This window comes from Diceros bicornis, chromosome 17 (genome assembly GCF_020826845.1).
Source record: "Diceros bicornis minor isolate mBicDic1 chromosome 17, mDicBic1.mat.cur, whole genome shotgun sequence".
NCBI lineage: Eukaryota > Metazoa > Chordata > Mammalia > Perissodactyla > Rhinocerotidae > Diceros > Diceros bicornis.
The window spans coordinates 12,518,335-12,543,030 of NC_080756.1; the positions used below are offsets into that span (position 1 = coordinate 12,518,335).

Genomic DNA, 24,696 nt, shown 5'->3' on the forward strand with positions numbered 1-24,696 from the left:
GTAGCCCTGTGTTACATGGCCTCCTGACTCACCGAAAAGTCTACAGTGCAAGTTCGGGGGTAGGCAGGAATACCAGGGCTGAATCGCCAAATGGTCTCTAAGTGGTTGAAGAGCTTGCCGTCAGTGCAAACAGCCTAGAATAGGACAGTCAGGTAGTTAAACAATATTACAATGAAATAAAACCTGTACTAGGTATAGAAGGCTATAAGAAGGAATTGAAAGCCATTTCCCTTTCCTTCTTTTTTTTAGGAAGATCAGCCCTGAGCTAACATCCATGCTAATCCTCCTCTTTTTGCTGAGGAAGACTGGCTCTGAGCTAACATCTATTGCCAATCCTCCTCCTTCCCCCCCCCCAAGCCCCAGTAGATAGTTGTACCTCATAGTTGCACATCCTTCTAGTTGCTGTATGTGGGATGCGGCCTCAGCATGCCCAGAGAAGGGGTGCGTTGGTGCGTGCCCGGGATCCGAGCTAACATCTATTGCCAATCCTCCTTTCCCATCCCCCCCAAGCCCCAGTAGATAGTTGTACCTCATAGTTGCACCTCCTTCTAGTTGCTGTATGTGGGATGCGGCCTCAGCATGGCCAGAGAAGCGGTGCGTTGGTGCGCACCTGGGATCCGAGCCGGGGCCGCCAGTAGCGGAGTGTGCGCACTTAACCGCTAAGCCATGGGGCCGGCCCCCTCCCTTTCCTTCTAATATTTTATTTGGAAAGTATTTGACAATGGAGATAAAATCATTACAAGGGAGGCCAAAGTAGCCCTTAAATGTAAAAAATGCTAGAGAACACAGAAAAAACGTGCAGATCAATCCCTCCCAGATAGGCCTCACCTTGACCATGTGAGGTTTGACCATGGAGACAGCAGAGGTATAACGTTCCACAACAGGTGGAAAGCCAACCTCCAACTGGGCCTTCAGGTGACCTTTGCGGCTGGATACCACCAAAGACTTCTTACACCAGGGCACAAACTCACGATACTCCTGGACATTGGACACTACCTCATACATCTCCTGCATTGAGTACCTAGGGGAAGGAATCACAGAGAGAGGCCAAGGAACTGCCAGCTGGGTTGGGTTCCTCCTTGCCGTAGGTGCCCTCCCCACAATACCTTTGTCCACTAACCATGTCCTTCAGGAACTAGAGATTGCAAATAAGCCTGGATGAAGGACTTTCCAAAAGCACACATGCAAATTTCCATGATGTTGTTACTCTATGTTTTGCAGTTTACAGAATGCTTGTGCATTTACTGTCTATTTTGATCCTAAGAGGGACCATTTAGAGAGATTTTACTGGTGATCAGATCCCAGCTTTACAACTTTCGAACAATGTAACCCTAGGTAAATTACCTGTGCCTCCATTTTTTCCTCTAAATCAGAGGTAATAATAGTACCTGATTCATAGGTTTGCTGAAAGGATCAAATGAGAAAATCTATGTAAAATACCTAAGCAGCTTAACTGCTAACAGTAACAAGTGCTCCATAAGTGTTAGCTATTGTGCTCAGAATACATAAAAAAAGCCAGGCCAGTGGAGAAATAATACCCTGTTGTCTTATGATACTGTCCAACTCTAGTCACATTTCACTTAACACGCATGCACAGCAACCAAGAAGAAGGCGGAAATTAAGGTTGGAAGGCTGGCAGGGGAGGATAAAGGATCAGTAAGATAGGGAGAGGGATGGCCAGGGATGAATCTTGCCCACTATCGCTACCCTTACATTCTAGTCTGGACATGGTTATTTCTTTGGAGGGGAAGGGAATGTAGAGGAATGCTGGACAGGGGATGATGCTCACCCCATGATCCTACGCTCGGAGTAAGCCTTTCGCTTGTTGGTGAAGGGGGCAGCAAAGCCCATGAAGGAACGTTTGGGAGGTAAGCCAGCCTCAGCCGCCAAGACCTGTGCAGCCCGGGGCAAGAGGAGGCTGCAGGACATCAGAGATCTAAGGCCAAAAGAAAAGGAGAGACAACGTCACTATTCTGTCTTTGTGTTCCTCAACCATTCCCAGGTGAAGGGGAAGAGCGGCGCATCCCAGAGGAAGGTCGTCCTTACAAGCTTTGCCCCAGCACCTGCTGTGGCCCCGCCAGGCTCCCCGGCCAGGCAGTCACGAGTGCGAAAGGTCGAGGGCGGGTGAGGACAGTGCCAGGGGAGGAGATGGGAAAAAGCGGAGTGAGTGCGAAGAACGCTAGGACTCCGGAAGCATCACAGTCCCCCGGGCCCGCGAGGGGCAAGAAGAGGTTGGGCACCCACTCCGGGGACCTGTCCTCGATAATAACATGCAAAAGCGTTCCCCAAAGCTCTACATTACACCCTGTGGTACGGCCGCTGCCGCCCCCAGCCGCGCCTGCATCCCAGGGTTGCAACCCTCCACCCCGGAACTTCGGGGTCCTGGGCGACCCCCTTTCCTCCGGCGCGGTCGCCCGCGCCTTCCTCTCACCTCAGTGGTCGCGGCGGTCGCGGAGGGCGGAGCGGGAGGCCCCAGCAGCGCTGGGCCGCCGCGCGCGTCCGGGCCGGGAGCCGCCGCGCGCCCGCCGAGGCCATGCGCGCGACCCTGCCTGGCCCTCTCGGCTCTGACGCCGGTGCGCCCTCCTCACCGCAGAGGAAGAGCGGCAGGAAGCGGCAGCCGGGCGGGTTCAGGGCCCCCGAGCGCAGCGGCGGCGCGGAGCTGCGGCTCCTCTCGCCCTGCTCCCGCCCGGCGGCCGGGTAGGCTAGACTGAAGCCGCGACCGCTGCTCCTGGAGCTCCAAGTACCCGCACGTCACGCCGTTGCCATGGCTCGGGACGGGGAGAGGGAGAAGGAAGGGGACCACGCGGCCTGTCGGGAGATGTAGTTTCACACCTCTGGCGAGAAAGGGCGCTAGAGTGTGTCTCAGAAGCTGCAGAGATGGCCCGGTGGAGCGAGGTCGCCAGGCAAACTACTGTACTTGGCGAGTCTGTGGTCACGGACCTGATGCATAAGCACAGAGGCGACTTCGCGGGCATGTCAACAGCAGATATCTGATCTTTTTTTTTCTAAGTTTTCCATGAGTTTTTATTCAAAATCACAACCTCCCCCCCCCTTTTTTTTTTTTGCTGAGGAAGATTCTCCCTGAACTACCATCTGCTGCCAATTTTCCTCTTTTTGTGTGAGCCGCCACCACAGCATGGCCACTGACAGACGGGTGGTGTAGGTTCCCGCCCGGAAACCGGGCCCAGGCGCCAAAGCAGAGCACACAGAAGTTAACCACTAGGCTTCCAGGGCTGGCCCCTCTGCTGATCTCCTGAACGTCTCTCTCACAGCCTTTATTATATTGTCCCTTGTTTATAGCAGTTAGAAGTTCTATTCATCTTTGTAGCCTCCATAGTGCCTACTGCTGTGCTTTATTTACATCTTTGCAAAAGGAAATTAACTTTCCAAGTTCTGGACTAAGACTTCGCACAATTTTCTCTTTTAATACTTGTAGAAAGAAGTCAGGGTGGGAAGAACCAGACTTACTTTTAGGGGAGAACCATCTTTGTCTGGAATAGTGTGGACTTGATGAAGATTGAGACCTCAAGGGCAGGAACCGGGGCAACGAAATGTCGATATAGGGCCGCTTCTCCCGCCATGCTGAGGCCGCATCCCACATACAGCAACTAGAAGGATGTGCAGCTATGACATACAATTATCTACTGGGGCTTTGGGGGAAAAATAAATAAATAAAATTATATATAAAAAAAGAAATGTCGATATACTGCTTTGCATCATGATAAAAGGAGAAAAAAATCGCTCCTGATAAAAGCAGAGAGAACAAAAGAAAAAAAGAGAGGAGAGAGAAATCAGCAATTAGAGAGAGACTGGATCTAGGTGGGTACAAGAGCCATTGAAATTCTCCGACGGTGGAGTAGAGGAAGGACATTTGAAGAATGGTGGTGCCTGCTGTTGCATTTAAAGATGTTTATGCTATTGCAGTGCAAGCCCCTCCTCTACTTTCTTTCTAAGTCTTTAGTCAAGCTCTCCACATGCAGGAAAGCTTTGTCTGTGTAGTGTTGTGTGGGTGACTGGTGGGTGGGATAAAATAATTAAAGACTGTGTTGCCTTTTAATAGGTGTGGAAGAGAGACATCTTGCCCAGAAACAGGGGCCTGGAAACAGATATAAATCCTCTAACTCCCATTGCTCCTTAAGATTGCCATTAATTTTGAGACTTCCACTGGATATGGATTGATTTAAAGTTCGAGCCCATTTTATCTGGATTTCAAGGAGCGGGAGCCTTCCCTTGAACTCTGGTTTACATTTAACATTTTGTAAGGAAGGCATTTTTATCGTTATTTATTTTTTGGTGAGGAAGATTCGCCCTGTGCTACCATCTGTGCCCATCTTCCTCTATTTTATATGTGGGATGCCACCACAGCATGGCTTGATGTGCGGTGCATAGGTCTGCACCCTTGGATCCGAACCCATGAACCCCGAGCTGCCAAAGCAGAGCATGCGAACTTAACCACTGTGCCACTGGGCCAGCCCTATCCTTATTTATATTCATAATGTATATACAAGAAGCCCCAAATTGGGGAATGATCTCACTTCTTTTTTTCTCCTAACATTTCTTTTTCCCTCAGCACCCTCACCCCCACCCCCAGGATACAGTATCTCCTTCCAGTTCAAAGATGATAATCTGGAGCCACTCTCAGATGGGCATGTGACCTTGAGGGACAGATTCACTCTTCCCAGCCCTACTCTCCTGTCTGGCCCCACTCTCTCTGACTAAGGGCTCACACATGGGAGACAGCCATTTAGAGTGAGGAGTAAGGATCTTGCTGGATAAAAGACAGAAATTAACTGGGATGCATGACTGTACCGTGACCTCATTAACGCTATTCCTTAACCGAGTTAACTGCTGCAGAATCCCCAAGGTACAATAGGCCTGCCAAGCCAATTTGCTTGTTGTCCCCCTACTAATTAGATTAGCTAATTACTGCCATTTAAACTTTTCCTAGTGCATTCCCTGTACTTGAAACAACCAATTTCCTGCCATTTCCCTGTCATTCTACATCAATAACTTCCTTTAAGTAGTGACTCAAAACGCACCTCCTCCAGGAAGACCCTCTTGACTGAACCCATCCCTCAACATTACTCTGAACACATAATGCCAGGTAAAGTAGCATGTATCCTATATTCTCTAGTTGTTTCATAAGTATACATATGTTCTTCTATTAAGTTATAAGCGCCACAAAAATAGACACCATTACTCCTAAGTTTCTACCTCCAAACCAGTTAGTATATGGCTGTACACAATGGTGAGTCTTCAATCAACATTTCTTAGAAGAATGAAAACTGAGGCTTAAAGACAGGCAGGCATCTGCCTAGAGTTACCCGGATATGAAGTCAGTAGTCAAATCCAGAAGGACTGTCTGCATAAGAGGGCTTTGCCACCACTTCAGGCCTCCTCCTCCCCCACCCTGTGCATCTCCCTGAGCCCTGGAAGTATCTGTGTTATGTATATCATATCCCTTTTTTTCCAACTGGGAAATCCTCTTTCTGTGCTCTGAGTAATATTAAAAATAACTCATCTAGCCCTTCCTTCTTCGTCCAGCTGTCCAGAGAACCCAGCTGGCAACCTCCCTTGTTCACCTCCACTCCCACACCAGAACCAGGCACGTGACCCCAGCTCAACCTCTGACTCCAATTCCTCAGGTTACCAAGAGCTATTTCAGGCAATGGAAGCCACGTAGTCCCCTCCTCCCCATCCTCTGGGTCATATCCTAGCTTAGCCCTTCCTGAAAGATCCATCATATCCAATAGCCAAATCAACATGTCCCAACACCCATAGCCATCTGATCCCCAGCTACCTTTAGTTTCTACTTCTTCAACCTCATCTTCGTCATCATCATCAAATATTAAGTTCCTGTTCTTAGAGCTACAAAGAATAATTTAATATATACTCTTGCCTTCAAAGAGCTCAAAATCATTTTTACATAGAAAAGAACCCCAAAACAATGTACAATCCTGTGCTGGAAGACTCTGGCTAACAAGGAGTTTAAAATCCATTCTGAGGGCTGGCCTGGTGGTGAAGCGGTTAAGTGCACGCCTTCCACTTCGGAGGCCCGGGGTTTGCAGGTTCAGATCCCAGGCACGGACCGGATGCACCGCATATCAAGCCATGCTGTGGCAGCATTCCATATAAAGTAGAGGAAGATGGGCACGGATGTTAGCTCAGGGCCAATCTTCCTCAGCAAAAAGGGGAGGATTGGCAACAGATGTCAGCTCAGGGCTAATCTTCCTTACACACACACACACACAAATCCATTCTGAAATGTTGGACAAGGGAATGTCAAAGATGTAAGGTGGAATGAGCAACAAAGGTGTGCAGTTTAAACCTGACTGTGTCCGACAGTGTAAACTGAGTATTACATACACTATTACATTAACACTTACAGTGTTAAGGAGACCTAACAAAAGGGAAAGAACCTGTTAACCAGGGAAGACTTCCTAGAAGAGGTAAGTTTTAAGTAATATTGTAAATTTTATTTTCAATGTGATAAAAATTCAAAAAGTTATTAAAGGTATATAGTGACAGGTAAATTTCCCTCTCACTCCTCATTCCCTGTCCCCTAGTTTCTCTCTCCAGGAAAAAGCACTGGTACCAGTGTCTTGTGTATCTTTCCAGTGGGAATAAAGATATTGAAGGCAATGAGAGGCATAGATTGTTGGAGAACAAGGAAGGGCTTTTATACCTATGCCTTGACAGGGGGCCGACATGCTACACTTCTTCCTAAATGTGTTCCTTTCTTAGAACACATATATTGAGTTACTGAGCTCTGAACAGGACCCTGAATCACCTTCTATAAATTGTACCAATTTGTCAATATCCTCTTTTCTTCCTCCTTCTTTTTGCCTTTCTGGCCTGGGATGGCCTCCATCCGGATCTTGCCTGATTGGCTGCTCTCTGGCCTCTTCAATGGAGGAGGGGAAGCACCCTCACCCTTTTCTGAGACGAAGGCATTGAGCCTTTTAAAATGTAGCCACCTTACCACCTTAACCTGGCAATGGAGTAGAGAGTCGAAAAGCGCCTCTTCTGTTGACCTTGGAGACCTTCTCCAAGCTGCCAGCTGTCCTAGCCTCTTTGTGGGGGTTTTCTGCTGCTGGAGAATCTTTCTTGGGATTTCTCTCTGCAGTTTGAGCACTTTTGCTATTTCCTTTTTACCCAACTCATGTCACCGCCAGTAGAGATACGCGCCTTCCCTCCCTCTGGGGCTTTGCCATATATACTCCGCGGATCTCCACGCCCCTGCTTCCCCCGGTCTGGGAGGGATTTGGGGTGTGTAATCGCTGACGGGAGGAGTCAGCTCCGGCCGAGGCACTGTGGGCTGGGTGCCATCTGGCCAGCCGTTTGGTCCGCAGGTTGGGAGGCACCGTAGGGTCAAGGCCCGAGTTGCCGCTAGGGTCTTGTGGGGAGCCCCCGGGCCGCCAGACTGGAGCGGAGAGCCCAGTGCGGCCAGCCTGGGCACCAGGGAACCAGCGCGCGCGGTGCGGGCACCGGGGCGGCTCGGGCCGCCAGGGCGGGGCGGAGGGCGCTGCAGCCCCGGGCCATCTGCGCGGCGAGCGCCCTGCGGCCGGGCCCAGGACGGCCGCCAGGGAGCGCTGCGGGCTCCCGCTCGCCCGCCCCCCGGTAGGCGGGGCCGCGCTCTCCCCGCAGCCGCCGCCGCAGCCGCCGCCTGGGCCGCCCCGTGTCCCCGGTGGAGCCACCGCCGCCGCCGCCGGGAGCTCGATGCGGACAGAGCCCGGGCCGGGCCATGGGGATCCTCAGCATCACGGACCAGGTCAGCCCTCTTGCCCCCGCCCGCTTCCTCCTTCCAAGGCCCGGCGCCGCCGCCACGCGAGCCCGGGGATGTGCGGCCTAGGCTGGGCCCGAGCCCGGGGCTCCCGCGGCTCCCGCCCCGCCCCACGCCGTGCTCCCCTCAACCGAGCCGGCGTCCTTGGGGGCCTGGCGACCGGCGGAGACACCGCAGGAGCCCCCTGCAGCCAGGACCCCAGAGCAGAGCCTCTCCAGCGACGCCCCCCTCAAACCTGGTGTCCCCGCCAACCCCCCGGTTCCGCTCCGGCCCGCTCCCTGAACGCCGGTTCTCCCTGCAGCCGCCCCTGGTCCAGGCCATCTTTAGCCGAGATGTGGAGGAAGTGCGCTCCCTCCTCTCGCAGAAGGAGAACATCAATGTGCTGGTGAGTTAGGATCAGGGAGGATGACGAGCCGGTAATCTGGGCCCTGGTGTTCTGGACCCCTCCCCACCAGTGGGGCGGCTCCGTGTCTCCTCGGCTCGGATGAGGCCGCAGCTCTTTCCACCCTGGGATGGGCGCCTGCTCTGCATTTGGGGATGGAGGCTTGGAGCACAGACCAGTAAGGCTGAGGATGCCCAGAAACGGTGTTGTCTTCTGAACCATCAGTGTCTGCAGCGCCCCCACCGCTCCTGGAAGAAGGAGACTGGTTCGCGGGCCCAGGGGCCTGACTCCCTGACTCCACCCTCCTTAGGTGCTTGCTTTGACCTAGGATTGGGATTTAGGAGGCTGCAGAACCTGTGGGAAGAGGTCGTGGGGAAAGGCCTGGAGCTCTAAGGCTTGGGCTGGGGTTCTTGATACTTCACCCCCACAGCCGCTCCTCCTTTCTGCCTTCCCAGGACCAAGAGAGGCGAACCCCACTGCATGCTGCTGCCTACGTAGGCGATGTCCCCATCCTCCAGTTGCTACTGATGTCAGGTGAAAGTGGGGAGCTGAAAGGTGTGGCACCTAGGGAGGGGACCTGAGGGAGGAGCCTTTTTTTTTTTTCATACCCCAGGATTGTTCTCTGGTGCTTGGTCCAGGTGAGCCTCCATCTCCACCCAGATTCCCTGGCCTGATTACTGGCTTCCTTCCCCACCTGCTTTCCACCTCCCACCAAAAGAGGAAATTATATCCCCACAGGTGCTAATGTCAATGCTAAGGACACACTGTGGCTGACCCCTCTTCATCGTGCTGCTGCCTCCCGAAATGAGGTACTGGCCTCCTACATCCTTTCAGCCTTCTAAAGAGGATGAGTTGGTTAAAGGTGGAGATTTAAGGGTTGGAGAGCCTCAGTCCTCTGCCCTACAAGCTGGTCTACCCCCAGGTCGGTAGGAGACCAGACCTTGTCCCCTCCCTCCTACCCCTAGAACTGGCTAGTAAGGGGGGCTGAGGGTTGCCAGCTGATGTGACGTCAGGGGAGAGCTTAACACTGGGCTGGCAGACTGCAGGGGGCCCTGCTGCCTGGCCTGAGTGACTCATCCCTCCCTGGGGGGCTACCTTGGAGTCTGATCCCCCTCTGGGCACTGAGATTCCTTTCCTTATGATGGGGTGATGGAGGGATGGAGTAGTGATCTGTTGCATCCCTGGCCCTCAAGCAGTGTGACAGTTGACAGCACGGGAATCAAGCATGCCTCATCAGTTGGGTCTATCAACTCTGAAGAGCGGGGAAAGGAGACCTTCCTCTTGGTTCCACAGTCACTTCTGTGGCTCCAGCCACCAGGGGGAGGGACTGAGGCCAGTGGGACTGGGGAGGGTGGTGACCAGGAGGAGCATTTTAGCCTGGGTTTTGGAGAAGAACCGGTATCTGTTTGCCTACCGAGGTAATGGAAATGATTTCGGTGCCTATGGAAGGGCTGAAAGAGGGGATTTGAGGCATTAATGTAGCAGGAGTGTTTGTTTTTCCTAGTAGTGAGGGATTGGGATCCTCTACATGTGGATTTGCTGGGTAGTGGCTGTATGTGTGGGTGAAGATTTTCAGGGTCTGGGTTGGGGAGTGATATCAGGTGGCTTGAGGAAGAGGAGGGATCCATGTTTTCCTAGCAAGGAAGGGACAATTTTAAGAAGATCCAGATCTTAGATCCAGAAGATGGGGAGTAGGTATTGAGAGGCTAGGCATGTTGGAAAAATGAGAGGAGACTCTGTGGTGGGGGGGTGGGGAGATGGGGCCACATGTGCCATGCTGGCCTACTCTTCCCACCGTTTCCTGTTGCCTCACCTCCTGCCTGCCCCCCCCCATCCTCTCTCTTATCTTCTGTCTCTTCACAGAAGGTGCTGGGATTGCTGCTGGCACATTCAGCAGATGTGAATGCCCGGGACAAGCTGTGGCAGACACCGTTGCATGTGGCTGCCGCCAACCGGGCCACCAAGTGTGCTGAGGCTCTGGCACCCCTGCTGAGCAGCCTCAATGTGGCTGACAGGAGTGGGCGCAGCGCCCTGCACCACGCAGTGCATAGTGGTCATCTAGAGGTGAGGACCGCTCCAGTCCACGCCCAGCCTCATGCCTCCTCTCTCCTTCCTGTCCTACTCACCTTCCCTGCTCCTGGGCCATCAGGCCTGGGGAGAGGCAGCCCAGATGATTGTATCAACACTCAGGCTCAAGCACCGAATGAATGATCGGGTTAGATTGAAATTCTTGACTTGGCCTTTGAGAGGGCGATAAACCCTCTGAAGTTACATGGAAAAAGTTTGTGTACATGTCTTTTTCTGAAGCGAGAGTCCATGTCTTTCAATACATTTTTGAAGACTTTTCAAAAGAGTTTAAGAACCACCGAATCACCTGAAAAGTCTCCCTTGGGTTTCCCTCAAACTTCCAAATCTATCTGGGATCCCCTTCTTAGTGCCTGCTTCCTCTGTTCTCTCTAGTTCTCCAGATTGTTCTGCTCAAGAACAAAGACATTAGGCTGCCTCAGCTTTTCCAGGAGCTGAGGTCTCTGCTCTTAAGTACATTGAGGGCATGAAGCTGGCTCTGAACCGGTGTCTTTCATGTCCTGATACAGACGGTGAACCTGCTGCTCAATAAGGGGGCCAGCCTGAATGTCTGTGACAAAAAGGAGAGGCAGCCTCTGCACTGGGCAGCTTTTCTAGGTACGAAGGGATTCGCGGGAAGAGTAGGAATTTGGCATTTAGGATTCCTAGGGCAGGGAGAGGGGGTTGCAGCCTTTGGAGAGAGGCGCTCAGGGCCTTAGAGTTCACCCTCCACCTCCTTGAGAGCATCTTCTCTCTTCCCAGGGCATTTGGAGGTCCTGAAACTGCTGGTGGCACGGGGAGCAGACCTTGGCTGCAAGGACCGGAAGGGCTATGGGCTGCTCCACACAGCTGCTGCCAGTGGCCAGATTGAAGTGGTGAAGTACCTGCTCCGGATGGGGGCTGAGGTCAGGGTGCTGAGCGTGGGGGCTGGGGACTAAGGGCGGGGAGCCGGAGGCCAGAGTCTGTTGTGAAGATAGGAAGGTGCTGGGATTGTTGGTGTGGTTTTGGGAGGTCGGGAGGATGTGATGAGGGCCTGAATAATGCTTACCTTAAGTAACAGTGCCCTCAGTCTTTGGGTTAGGAACCTGAGGCGGTCATTGGATTCCTGGGATTCTCGAGGCTATCTGTGCCGGCTTCCACTTTGTTTAAATTGATACCTCCCTTATTCCCTTCCCCTCACCCCTGGAAATCCAGATCGATGAGCCCAATGCGTTTGGAAACACAGCTTTGCACATCGCCTGCTACCTGGGCCAGGATGCTGTGGCAATTGAGCTGGTGAATGCAGGAGCCAATGTCAACCAGCCGAATGACAAGGGCTTCACGCCACTGCATGTGGCTGCAGTCTCCACCAATGGCGCTCTCTGCTTGGAGCTGCTGGTCAATAACGGGGCTGATGTCAACTACCAGGTGCCCAAAGGGATGAGGCTGAGACCAGTGGGAAGAGGAACCTGGCTCTGGGGGCCCTGACTGTATTTCCCGCTCTGGATAGCTGTCTTGGGAATTGTCCACTTGCTTCCTGGGTTACTCAGACCTTACCAGGGACCCAGAAGAGTGTGGGCTGAGTAGATGCCCGTATGACCACTCCATTCTTAGAGATGTGTCCTTTGGAAGGGGGATCGGGGCATTCTCCATGATTTGCACTGAAAAAAAAAAAATACCATGTTTCCACAGAGCAAAGAAGGGAAAAGTCCTCTACACATGGCTGCCATCCATGGCCGTTTCACCCGCTCCCAGATCCTCATCCAGAACGGTATGGACTCGAGAGACTTTGTGCTCTCCTCTCCTCCTTCCCCAGAGTACTCATCCCTAGAAACCCCTTTCCTTGCTTATTCCACCTCCCTCCCCATCTTCCAGTCAGCATAGGCACCCGGAGCTCTGAGCAAGGCACCTGTGGAAATGGCCCTGCTCTGCCTGCCCTGTCCCCTAAGGCTTACAAACACGATAACACGTGTAGAAGGCTCAGCCAGGCCCCTGGCACGTAATAAACACTCAAATGGCAGCTTACCAATGTGAGTGGTCTGAAGCCTACGGGCGGCCTGAGTTGTGTGTGCATCCCCCTCTCAGGCAGCGAGATTGATTGTGCCGACAAATTCGGGAACACGCCGCTGCACGTGGCTGCTCGCTACGGACACGAGCTGCTCATCAGCACCCTCATGACCAATGGCGCGGATACCGCCCGGTGAGTCAGGGCCCCTGACCCCACTTGTAGGCTGCCTCAGATGGAGGCGTGAAGAAGCTTGCCAGAGGGAAGCTCATTATCTCCTAGGCTGATGATGCGCCACAGAAAAGAGGTCTGTAACTTCCCTCCTTGACCCAAGGACTGAGTCCCTCAACTTCTCCCCAGGCGCGGCATCCACGACATGTTCCCCCTGCACTTAGCTGTTCTCTTTGGATTCTCTGACTGTTGTCGTAAGCTGCTTTCCTCAGGTATGTGCTGACTGGTTGGAGGCTTGGGCAGGGGTGTAGGAGGGCAGAGGCCTGTCCTGCCCTGCTCAGTGCCCTCCGATGGGATCTGTGGCTGTTCTGGCCCTACAGGTCAGCTGTACAGCATCGTGTCTTCACTCAGCAACGAGCACGTGCTTTCAGCTGGGTTTGACATCAATACGCCTGACAACCTTGGCCGTACCTGTCTTCATGCTGCTGCTTCTGGAGGGTGAGTTCTCTTCCCTGTCTGCCAGGCCTTGACAAGAAGGCTGGGTAAGGGTCTGGGCCCCTCCCTTCCTGCCCAGATCTCTCCCCTCGCACGGTGAGAGCAGTCACAGCAGGAAGGGCTGTCTGGTTCCATCCTTCCTTAGTCCCTCCCTGGGGAGAAACCTATCCTTCTTGAGGCTCTCGCTTAACCTTCCTCCTCCTTCCTTTTAGGAATGTTGAATGTCTTAATTTGCTGTTGAGCAGTGGAGCTGACTTGAGGAGGAGAGACAAATTTGGAAGGTGTGTTATTGTGAGGAGTGTATATGGAGAACGTTTGATTAGAGAGACATGATGGAGGGAGAGGTGGGGAGCTGGAGGCTAAGTGAGGAGAATATTACAAGGCAGTGTTTGGCTGCACATCTGGTTGCATTTGGCCCTGTTCCTGCTTCTTTACCCCCCTCCTCCACTTCCCCCCAGGACCCCACTGCACTATGCAGCCGCCAACGGCAGCTACCAGTGTGCAGTCACGCTGGTGACTGCCGGGGCAAGCGTCAACGAGGCCGACTGCAAAGGCTGCTCTCCCCTCCACTACGCCGCCGCCTCCGATACCTATAGGAGGTAAGACTCCACTCTGGCTTTTCAGCTCCACTCACCTCCCTGAGCCGCCCCTTGTTTTGATTTCAGTTTCCCTCCCGCAGAGCGGAAACTCACTCATCTTCCAGCCACGATGCTGAAGAGGACGAGCCACTGAAGGAGTCTCGCAGGAAGGAGGCCTTCTTGTGAGTATCTGAGAAGACCCCGGGAGGCACTCTCCCTGCAGTGTCAGCTCTGGTTCTGCTATTTGCCCCCAACTCTGATCCCACACCACACCTCTGCTGCTGTGCCGTCAGTCACAGTTGGAGCACTCGGGGCTTGTCCTGGGCCAGGTGCTGTGGGTAAAGACAAAGTTCGAGACCTTGTTCCTTCCTTTAGGGAGCGGATGGTCTTCCTGAGAGGATCAGAAACACTGAACATGCAAAATCACTTGTTTATTCCACAAGCATTAATTATTTACTTTTTAGGTACCAAGTACTGTGCTAGGTACTAAGGATAAAAGATGAATTACCCCAAATTTCTGCCCTTTGAAAGCTAATAATCTGTTGAGGAAGATAAATGAAAGGGCACCTATATGTCCTAACGTAAGATGTTAACAGTGGGGGAAGCTGGGTACAGGGTAGATGGGAACTCTGTACTGTCTTCACAGTTTTTCTCTAAATCTAAGACTGTTCTAGAATAAAAGGTTTATTAAAAAAAAAAAAAAGGATACTTAGTCCAAGAGGCTCAGCTGTGTGACCTTTGGCAAGTAACCTCTCCATGCCTCAATTTCCTCAACCATAGTAGGGATAAGAATAGTATCTACCTCATAGGATCATTATGAGGATTAAATGACTTAATACACATGAAGTGCTTAGAACAGTGCTTGACACACAGTAGGTACTAAATAGTGTGTTGCTATTACTACTAATACAGCTACCACTAAGCTGTGAGAAGGGCGCCAAGGGAGCACAGAGGGGGCGGCGCCTACCTGGGAAGATTGGGGTAGGCCTCACAGAGGAGAGGGTGCTGGCACTGATTTGGAGACGAGGAGGACTTCTTCAGATGGGCTGGGAGGAGAAGGCATTTGAGGCAGGGGGTCAGCATGGCTGGAGGTGGGGGAGCAATCTTCTCTCAGCAGAAGGTTGATGACTGGTCATTGTGCTCTCGGTTCTCGGGGAGAGGGTTCAAAGGTAAAGGAGGGCATTGCAGCCAGAGTGGATCAGGGCAGACCTGGAGGAGGTGGTGGGTCTGGAGTGGGATCGAATGGGCAGGAGTTAGCCCAGCTAGATCAGAGGATGGGTGACGGCCTGGAGGGGCTCCCTGGCCCCTTGCTCTGCCCCTCCCACAACTGTGCCTTCCCGGGCTGGGCCTGTCCCTGCCTCACAGTCTGCCCTGTCCCCCAGCTGTCTGGAGTTCTTACTGGATAACGGTGCAGACCCCTCCCTGCGGGACAGGCAGGGCTACACAGCCGTGCACTATGCAGCCGCCTATGGCAACAGACAGAACCTCGAACTGGTACGCTGGGACCTGGCCAGAGCAGGGGCAGCAGGGCAGGCCGCAGTCTACCTTCGTGTTTATGGATTCTGAAACCAAGGGGTGGTTGCATCAAACGTGGTCTCTAGATCCAGGGGCTCAAGGGTTACTAGGGGTGGGGGCAGGGGGTAATACCTTAGGAGTTCCAGAACCTTAGCACCTACTGTCCTGTCCATTGCAGCTCTTAGAAATGTCCTTTAACTGCCTGGAGGATGTGGAGAGCACCATTCCAGTCAGCCCTTTGCACTTAGCTGTGAGTCCCAGGTCTTTTCCTCTTGCCTTCCTTGTCCCCCCTGGGCCCCGGGCCCACACACAGGGGCCAGCACGTGTGACTCTGTCCTTGCTTCTGCTTTCTTGTGGGGATGTGACAAGCAGGCAGTGGTCTGGAGGGGGAGGGGGATGGGCACAGTGCAGGTGAAGAGCCTGAGGGGTCGGAGGAGCTCGTGAGAGGACTGCTCCTGGAGTCTCCCCATGGGCCCCAAGAGCAGAGTGGGGGCAGAGTCCCGAGCTGTATCCATTGGTTGCCTGCACCCCTCCAGGCCTACAACGGTCACTGTGAAGCCCTGAAGACGCTGGCTGAGACGCTGGTGAATCTGGATGTAAGGGACCACAAGGGCCGGACCGCGCTCTTCCTGGCCACTGAGCGAGGCTCCACCGAGTGTGTGGAGGTGCTCACGGCCCACGGCGCCTCTGCCCTCATCAAGGAGCGCAGGCGAAAGTGGACGCCCCTCCACGCTGCTGGTCAGTGCGCCTGCCCCTGGCCACTCTGAGCTTCGGAGACTGGTCCCCAAATCCCTCCAGAGTGCAGTTGGGATTGGGAGTGGAGTAGGGCGAGGAGGATGGAAACTTCAAGTCCTGTTTTGTAGCCTCCTTTCCCCTAGACTTCTCGTGGCCCCAGGTCTCCCGGAAGTTCCACCCTCCAGTCCTTTACACTTGACCTGGCCTCCCCCTTCCCCTGACTGTGCCCTGATCCAAGCCTCCTTTCCTCCTAGCTGCCTCTGGCCACACTGATTCCCTGCACTTGCTGATCGACAGTGGGGAACGAGCGGACATCACAGATGTCATGGATGCCTATGGACAGTGAGTGTGAGCTAGGGTTGGGGTGCAGGTGTCCCCACCCCTGCTGGGCCCTCACCCTTTCTCCTGCCCCCTCTGTAGAACCCCACTGATGCTGGCCATCATGAATGGCCACGTGGACTGTGTTCATCTGCTGCTAGAGAAAGGATCCACAGCTGATGCTGCTGACCTCCGGGGCCGCACCGCCCTCCACCGTGGGGTGAGTGAGCTCCTGGGTGGGGTTGCTCACAGATGGGCCTGGACGTGGGGGCACAGGACCCACCAGGAGGAGGACATCAGTTGTCTACCAGGTGGGTCAGGATTCTGGGCCCAAGGTCTCATTGGGCCTTACCATCTCTGCTCCAGGATGAGTACCTGACATCCTCAGCCCATCTCCCTGACTCCCTTGCTTTGTAATCACGTACAGCCACGTGCTCACCCGGATACCTTGCTGGACCTGTCTCTTTGGATAATGATGCCACTACCCTGCTCCTTCTCCACTATCACTTGTCCTAAAGCTGCCTCCTCCTCATTCCATGGGATTCTTTGATCCCTTAGTCTCCCTCTTACTCTGCATTTGTCTCCCCTCCAGAGCACCAGGATTCCCTCTCGCCATCCTGATTGTCCGTTGCCAGGGAGAGAGTGAAGGGAGGCAATGCTGACTCTTAACACTTAGAATTGTTGTTGTAAAGACGAGGACTGGAGCCCTGGGAGTGGTTCTTACTCCCTGGCCAGCCCCGGTGACTGGCCACTGGAAAGGGAGAGGCTTCTCACCCCACTCACACCCTCCTGTCACCCACAGGCGGTGACTGGCTGTGAGGACTGCCTGGCTGCCCTGCTGGACCACGATGCATTTGTGCTGTGCCGAGACTTCAAGGGCCGGACGCCCATTCACCTGGCCTCAGCCTGTGGCCACGCTGCAGTACTGCGGACCCTGCTGCAGGCTGCCCTTTCCACAGACCCCCTGGACGCAGGGGTGGATTACAGCGGATACTCGCCCATGCACTGGGCCTCCTACACTGGTATGGGTCTGGGGACTTTGCAGGCACAGGAATGTGTGTGGGATGTGGTGGAGGGCAGACAAGAACAGAGACCAAGGACGAGTGGATTGAGAGAAGGACCTGGGTTGATCTGGATATGGAAGTGGGATGGAGTGTCAAGATGGGACCAGACAGATGTAGGACACCTTGTTGTCATTTCTTTCCATCACTGCGCTTTCTTCCTCACCCAGGACATGAAGATTGTCTGGAGTTGTTACTTGAACACAGCCCATTTTCATACCTGGAAGGAAACCCCTTCACCCCTTTGCACTGTGCAGTGTAAGTCCCTTCCCACCCCTCCGCCCCTCTCGAGGTCTGTGACCTGGGCTCAGGACAGGCAGTCCATTTCTCCTGCCCCTCCTGCTGACGCTTCCTCTTCCCCCAGAATTAATAACCAGGACAGCACCACAGAGATGCTGCTGGGAGCTCTGGGTGCCAAGATTGTGAACAGCCGAGATGCCAAAGGACGGTGAGTGGCGGAAGGCTGGGGAGCAGCCTCAGTTGCCTCTGGCTTCTTTCTGCTCAGGCGACAGAGCCTTCCCGGTTCACTCTGCCCTGACCCCCACCCCACAGGACCCCTCTTCACGCCGCTGCCTTTGCGGACAACGTCTCTGGGCTCCGGATGCTGCTGCAGCATCAAGCCGAGGTGAACGCCACTGACCACACTGGCCGCACTGCGCTCATGACGGCGGCTGAGAACGGGCAGACCGCTGCTGTGGGTGTGTAGGGGCGGCGTGGGGAAGGGAGGAGCCCCCCCCGGGGTTTTGCAAGATGGGTCAGCCCTGCCTGTGGGGTCAGGAAGCAGGGGGCATGTCTTTGGATGTTTCGCCCTGTGCTGTGCGGACGGGATGGGATGCAAAGTACATGCAGATAGGGTGAGAGCTGGGCTGGCTGCTGCTCTGGAGGAAGGCGTCAGTCCCTCTCCGTCCCCGTTCTCTTGTAGAATTTCTGCTGTATCGAGGGAAGGCAGACCTTACTGTGCTGGATGAGAACAAGAACACTGCCCTCCACTTGGCTTGTAGCAAGGTACTGGCCAAGGTGCTGGGGTGAGGCTGCATAAGGGGCGGGGCTTGACTAAGGGGCGGGTCTGCTTGATGGGAGAGAGGACTGGAGAGGAAGTCAGGGTTGGCGGTCCAGCCTATCTGGCTGGTGGGATAGCTCTCTGTCCCCCTGCCACCCTCCCCAACTCCTACACTGCGGCCTGTCACGCTTCCACCTCACAAGTCTCCACTTCTGTTCCCCTTCCTCAGGGCCATGAGAAATGTGCCCTCATGATCCTGGCAGAAACCCAAGACCTTGGCCTTATCAATGCCACCAACAGTGCGCTACAGATGTGAGTGCCCGGGGAAGGGGGCTCCTGGCCGGGGAGGCAGGGGGGTGAAGAAAGAGCTGTCCGCATCCTGGGGCTTTCTGGAGCGCACAGTAGCCATTCAGCACCCTGGCCACTCTGGCGGGAGAGGGGTAAGGGCAGCTGGGCATCCCACTGACTCTTTGCTCCTTCCTTTTCTGTTGTGCCAAGGCCACTCCACATTGCTGCCCGGAATGGTCTAGCTTCTGTGGTGCAGGCCCTGCTGAGTCGTGGGGCCACAGTCCTGGCTGTGGATGAAGAAGGTGGGTGGCGTGTGGAGTCCCATACCTCTCCCAGGTTTGGGGTCAGGGACATTCTCCAGGAGGTGACTTCTTAACTTTGCTATAAACTAGATTTTCTTCCCAAGGGAATGCTTCAGAGCAGGGACCCAACACCAATATGCTAGGGTCTCTGAGGGGAGTCTGAGGGAACTAGGTAGAGCCAGCAGGGTCGTCAGGAAGACCTCCCACACATCCCAGCCACCTGTCTCCCTGCTCTGCCCTTTACCCCACACTTTGACAGTCTGCCTATCAGCCTCCCTGGGCCCTTGTAGCCCTTGAATTCGGACCATGTGGGGTGCTTGCCTGCCTGGGCTCCCCTCCACAGATCAGAGAGCTCAGGGCCCAGGGAGGGTGGATGGGGACCCAGGGATACAGGACCCTGTGCCTCAGGTCTCCCCCTTTGCCCTGCAGGTCACACCCCAGCACTGGCCTGTGCCCCCAACAAAGATGTGGCAGACTGCCTGGCCTTGATCCTTTCCACCATGAAGCCTTTCCCACCCAAGGACGCTGTCAGTCCTTTCAGCTTCAGCCTGCTCAAGAACTGCGGCATCGCGGCAGCCAAGACGGTGGGTGGCTGCGGTGCACTGCCCCACGGGGCCTCCTGCCCCTACAGCCAGGAGCGGCACGGCGCCATTGGGTTAGATGGCTGCTACTCCGAGTAGCCCCCCTCCAGTGTCCCTCCCCCTGCCGGTGGCTTGATATCTTATTCTATTTATTTAGAAAAAGTCTATACATTTAGGGCACTTTAAAGGAGAACACGACTGGGTGGGGGGCGGAGGGGGGAAAAAAGCACTGGGGAGCAGCTGCTCACCCCTTGGCCACACCATCCTGGCCTGGCAGGGGTCTGGGACCTACAGGGAGCGCCCCAGGCCCTTGGTACCCCCAGGGCAACCCCTTCTGCCAAGTGTCCCAAAATGATTGCTAAATGCCTGGCTGCCCCTCTCTTTGACCCCGTCTCTCAGTTCCCTCTTTCTGCTGCCAGCTCCCCCGACTCTCCCCTCTGACTCCTCTCTGTGTCCTCCTGCTCCCACCCCTGCTGCCAGGCAGTCCCCTCCTCTTCTCTCATACCCATCACTGCCTCCCTGCTCTGCTGGCCCCTCCATCCCCGCAGCAGTGAGAAGCCTTAATTTCTGGTACTGTGTGAGCACTCTGGGGGTGTCCCCCTCCCCCTTCAGGGGCAGCTAGCGGACGAGGGGGGAGGGTATTTAGCACTGGGGCCTGGAGCTCTCCCCGCCCCCTTCTGTACCCTATCACCCCTAAAGTTCAAATGCAGAACACTTGAAGCAGCAACTACTGTACCTGGGCCCCGTCCTGGTCCTGCACTCCCCGGCTCCTCATATGCAAATCAAGGGCTGGTTCTGCCCCCACAGCCTGCCCCTCCCTGCCTCCCTCCCTCCTGGCCTGGCCCCCTAACCACGCACTTTAGCCTTGCTTCTTTCTTTTAACTTCTTTTGGAAAGCAGAGCCTGTGGCCATTCCTTCCCTGGCTCTCCTCTCCCTTAACTTTGAGGCTTGTCATGAATTTTTAAGTAAGCGTTTTATCGTTTAGGGGAAGAAACAAATTAATTTCCTGTCCATTTCAAAACCACAGCCCTCGTGTGTCCTATGTGTTTCAGGCATGTGTTTGCATGTATGTAGAGGGAGGGACTGTGTTCTTCCTCCTGCGCTCCCCAGCCCCATAGTTCCTCTGTGCCCCCTGTCTGCTGCACCTTCTGTTATGTCCAAGAGTACCCACTGCCCCCAGTCACTCCTGATCTGAAGCCAAAGATGGTGGGAGGGGCAGGGAAGACTGGGGACCATGGCTACTCGGGATGTGAGGAGGAAGCTCTGATCTAGGGAGCAATGAACAGATCCTGAGGCTCAGTCCCTGCCTTCCTAGCAGGGGGGTGGGAGGGGATTGAGCTTGGGGCTGCACTGAGAAGATTCCTCAAAGTCGCACCCCAAAAGCCAAACTGGGCCAGAGTGAGGAGGGGGCAGTTTTCTCTCTAAATGTAGCATTGAATTTGGCCCTGGTCCCGTCAAACGCCCTGTCCATCCATCTCCCAGCTAAGCCTCCTGGACAGTTGGACCTGCTCCCGCAGCCCAGTGTTCCCTTCCTCACACTCAATACCTCAGCCAGGGGCCAAGACACAGAACTTGAATAGAGGTCATGCCCCCTCCGCCCACAGTGCATCCTTGCCCAGTTTGGCTGCCATCAGTATTGTCCCCTGAGAACTGGACAGGCTTCGTTTACACAGTACGGGGTCTCCCCCCAGGGGTCCCTCAGTCTCCTTCCCCCACCCCTGCTTGCTTTATTCACACTCTTACCCACTTTTCAGTTGTGTCCCCTGAAAGTCCTGCCACCCTTGCCGAGGGCGGGCTGAGGGGAGAGGGGGCATCCCAGGGACCCCTCCCTCCCTATCAGATGCCCTTAACCATACCTCACGCTGGTTCCCTGAAGCCTGGGGTGTTTGTCCAAGTCCTTATTCTGTTTGTCACGGTCCCTTTTTATGCCCTCTCTCTCTGTCTTGCTTCCCTCACCCCTCAGTTCCTAAACCATTTCAAAGCTTCTAAATGACCATTATTGGTGAGAAGGATTGTGCAGCTTTTAGTTTTTATTTTTGTTTTCAAAGCCAAAGGGCCTTGCGACGCCCCTCTTGCCCACCCCCCTTCACATCGTCCTCCCCTATACGACAATCAATGTGACCTCTTAAGGGCTGCAGCCCCCCTCCCCCAACCCTGCTGGTTCTGCAAAGCTTGCTCCCTAACTTCAAGTCTCTCTCCTAAAATCTTCCCATTCCACCCCCTCCCTCTCATTTTGGTGCTGGGAATTAGGTGGTAGGGGGCAAGGGGAGCAGGGAGATGCGTCCTCCAGAGAGGACTCGGGTTTCAGTCGTGTTCTCCTTTATCAATGTTCGGCGATGACAGGAAGAATCTATTTGTCAGGAGCCCCGTTGTTCTGCTAGATGAGATTTCTGGTGGCTGCCCATTCCCTGCTGCCCGCCGCTCAGCACACCGTCAGCAGTGCTGGGGCAGGTTATGGGGCGTTCTCTGTCCCTCCTCACGTGGCTGTGAGGAGGCCTGGAGGACGAGCAGCCTCCTCTCCTTATGCCAAAGGAAATCCCACACCCCACCCCGGGCTCCCCAGCCCCTAGTGTTTTTTGAAGCATTTTGACCATTCTCATGGCCTCTGCATATTTATTTTAATGTTAAGATTTTTTTTTAAACCTCTTTGACTTAAACGGGTGTGGAGAAGTAAAACAGGCAGAATGCCCCCCAATCTTAAGGGGGTAGGGTGGGGAGGGAACATCTCCTTCCCTTTGCCCTCCTTCCTCTCCTCCCCCTCTCCCCACCGCAGCTCTAAAGCACTTGCTTCAAGTAATAAGCACTTTTGAGAAAAGGCCTATTTTAAGTGAGGACCCTGGGAGCAGCCCCAGGTCCCAGCAAAGGAGACAGAGCGAGGGCTACATTGGAGCAGGGAGACAGACGTGTGAGTCGGAGGGCGAGATGAAAAGAGCCAGTTTTTAGTTTCTGATTTTTGGGGAGATGTTTCTGATTGGGCGGTGGCTTTGGTAGGGTTGTGAACTATCCTTCAGAAAAACAAATGGCACAAACTGTGGGTCCCAGGCTGGACCAACAGACCCGGGTCACTGCCACTGTCCAACTGAGACTGATGGGCCACCTCCCCCATGTGGCCCCCTGAGCCATAGGACTGCTGAAACCACTGAATGTACAGCCCGGGTTGGGGTGGGGAGCAGCCCCTGGGGGAGGGGGTTTCTCCTGTTGTTTGGTGCTGTGGGGGGTGGGAGAGACGAGACTGAGGGACGCCACCCCACTTAGACATGTGTTCCTTGGGGTGGAGGGGCTGAGGGGGCCTGCCTCCCTCTCCAGCCCCGGCCGTGGCCCCTCCTCCTTCCTCATCCCTATCCGTTTTGACTGTAAGTCCAGCTCACCTTTGCCTTCAATATGTAACCAAAGGAAAACTCAATACTGTTTCCACCGCTGTCTGCCCACCCGAGCACCTTCTGACTCCCTGGAGCTAGAGGGGGAGAAGAGGCCGGGGGTGGGGGCGTGGCGTGGGGCCAGAGTGAACGGTTCTACAGCTGTACCCCCAAAACCTTCTCTGGGGTCTTGGAAGGACCCTGAGAGGTGGGGTTGGGGCCAGGCTGGAGGGGCTGGACAGGCACACTGTGTCTTGTGCACTAGTGTTTCTTCATCTGAATGACTCCAGTGACTGTGCTCCAGCAGGAGGCCCCTTCCTCCTCCCCTCTCCGCCATTTCTCACCCTCTCCCACACCCAGTGTTCATCCCCCACCTCCCCTTCCCACCGCAAAGGAAAATAGCCTTACAGACCCTAGCCCAGAAACCCTCCTCCTGGGGCAACCGGTATGGGGCCCCGTCCTGCCTAGTTTGAACCCTACCTTTTAAGAAGGAGGGCCCCTTCCCCTCTGATCGTGGTGGCTCCAGCCCTCCGCGGCCTTGACCCAGGTTGGGCAAGGGTGGAGGTGAGGAATCTTTGAGGACCAAGCTCAGTGGTCTGGGAAGAGGGAGGTAGAGAGGGAAGGGTCTGACCTGGGGACTCCCTCCTCCCGACCCAACCCCTAGAGAAGCGACCAAATCCCAGAGATGGGAGGAAGCTGGGGTGGGGAGGGTCTGCTCTGTGAATTACTTGAAGGTACTGACTCCGAGGCTGCTGTTGCCCACTTAGGTGTGAGGGGGACACTGTCACTGCATTTGGGAGCGCAGAGGGCGGCGGGTGACGAGAGGATCCGCCCTTGGCCCTCGCTCATTCCCGCTAGGCCCTTTCCCTGGGGAGCCTGGCTTTGCCCCCCGGGAAGTCGGGAGAGCCTTCCCCTCCCATCTCCCCCTCACTCTGGGCACCCTCTGCAATTGCACTAAAGTAGCTGTTGTGCCAGTCTGACCCCACGCCAGGGTGGGGTCTCTGCTTCCAGTCCTTTCTTCCCCCACTGCCTCTGCTCCCCTCCCGGACAATCTCCTTGTCCCCTGTATTCCTGGATAGCTCAGCTTTGTATGTGTGTGTTTGGGGGGTGGGGTGGGTTCTGGCTGGAGTGGGTTTGGGAGGGGTTTGGGAAGGGCTAGGGGAAAGATGGAGGATGCAGTCTCCTATGCCCTTCCTCAACTCCGAGCCACAGAAGCCTGGGAGGGAGGGAGCCTACTCTCGCTGCCGTGTCTTGCAGATGTGCCAAAATGGGGGTGGGTGGGAGGGGAGGGTGCCTGGCAGAGCGGCCCCCAGGGTGGCTCTCTCAAAGCAATACAGTTCCTCCTGCCTGGGGGACGGCAAGACAGGGGAGAGGGTTGGGTTGGGGACCTGGGGGTTCCCTGTGTACAGCTGTGTATATTCAGGGGTGTTCTCTGTCTGGTACCCACTGTGGGCGTCTCTGTGTGTGTGAACCTCCCCTTCCCCATGCCCTGCATGACCTGTGATGCTGCAGACACCACCATCCTGTGTGCAGGGGTGTGTGTGGGGCACTGAGGGGCACGTTCATGTCCTGGTGCACCCTCCACCCTGTGATCCATGTACTCGGTTGTAGGAAGTAAAGAGAACTGAGCACAATTCACTGGATTCTAGTTGAATCTTTCTCTAAGCAATTTTCCCGTTCCTGCCCTTCTCCCTGCCCCGGATCCACCAGTGGTGCTAGCGTTGGGGTCGGGGGTGTTTGATGCTGGTGGGCAGCAATAAAGGGCAGATCTGCCCAGATGCCTGTATCCCCAGGGTGCTGAGGGCAGCAGGAAAAAGTGGGGACCTCGGTGCATTTGCCCCACCCCTCCCCTCTCCTGGGCTAAAGCACAATGCTCTCCCTGCAGATGGATGCACCCGCACCCTCCAGGCCCCTACTCATGTCCTCCCCTGACCCGCTTTGAGCCCTCCTGCCACATCCTGGTTTTCTATGCTGTTTGGTGCAAGTACAACTGTCGTAGTCATGGCTTTGGGATGGGTTCTGTTTATTAAAATCCTATTGCTCCTACTGGCCCTGTGTCCCGCCTCCATTCCTGTGGTTGGGA

At 54.9% G+C, this 24,696-nt stretch overlaps 2 protein-coding genes across 3 annotated transcripts in view; one reads left to right on the top strand and one right to left on the bottom strand.

The window, feature by feature from the left end:
* Positions 1 to 2,726, bottom strand: part of COQ10A (coenzyme Q10A) — a 5,342-nt gene extending 2,616 nt beyond the window's left edge. Inside the window, exons 1-4 of the mRNA XM_058557932.1 lie at positions 2,432 to 2,726; positions 1,790 to 1,936; positions 829 to 1,021; positions 33 to 134 (exon numbers count right to left, since the gene is read on the bottom strand). Of these exons, the coding sequence (XP_058413915.1) occupies positions 33 to 134; positions 829 to 1,021; positions 1,790 to 1,936; positions 2,432 to 2,535 (546 nt within the window). The 5' untranslated portion in view covers positions 2,536 to 2,726. The remainder of the gene's footprint in view (positions 1 to 32; positions 135 to 828; positions 1,022 to 1,789; positions 1,937 to 2,431) is intronic.
* A 4,578-nt stretch (positions 2,727 to 7,304) lies between these two features.
* ANKRD52 (ankyrin repeat domain 52) lies at positions 7,305 to 24,665 on the top strand. Of its 2 annotated transcripts, XM_058557934.1 has the most exons (29): positions 7,305 to 7,771; positions 8,085 to 8,168; positions 8,621 to 8,699; positions 8,904 to 8,974; positions 10,029 to 10,229; positions 10,760 to 10,847; positions 10,992 to 11,134; positions 11,424 to 11,636; positions 11,901 to 11,979; positions 12,294 to 12,408; positions 12,574 to 12,656; positions 12,765 to 12,882; positions 13,092 to 13,160; positions 13,338 to 13,478; positions 13,559 to 13,639; positions 14,840 to 14,951; positions 15,151 to 15,222; positions 15,509 to 15,710; positions 15,962 to 16,049; positions 16,128 to 16,245; positions 16,828 to 17,047; positions 17,257 to 17,344; positions 17,451 to 17,534; positions 17,639 to 17,784; positions 18,009 to 18,091; positions 18,316 to 18,398; positions 18,585 to 18,676; positions 19,106 to 19,260; positions 24,499 to 24,665. In XM_058557934.1, exons 1-29 carry the CDS (start codon positions 7,745 to 7,747, stop codon positions 24,553 to 24,555), a joined length of 3,192 nt encoding a protein of 1,063 aa, XP_058413917.1. In that variant the 5' UTR covers positions 7,305 to 7,744; the 3' UTR covers positions 24,556 to 24,665. The 2 variants fall into 2 exon arrangements, with proteins under 2 accessions (XP_058413917.1, XP_058413916.1); XM_058557933.1 differs by lacking the exon at positions 24,499 to 24,665 and having other exon boundaries at positions 19,106 to 23,881.
* The last annotated feature ends 31 nt before the right edge of the window (positions 24,666 to 24,696 follow it).

Coding starts and splice junctions, on each gene's coding strand:
- ANKRD52 (XM_058557933.1), top strand. CDS start 7,745: ATGGGGATCCTCAGCATCACGGACCAG. Junction 16,050..16,127: donor GTCATGGATGCCTATGGACA/GTGAGTGTGAGC, acceptor CCCCCTCTGTAG/AACCCCACTGATGCTGGCCA. Junction 17,535..17,638: donor AGCCGAGATGCCAAAGGACG/GTGAGTGGCGGA, acceptor CCCACCCCACAG/GACCCCTCTTCACGCCGCTG.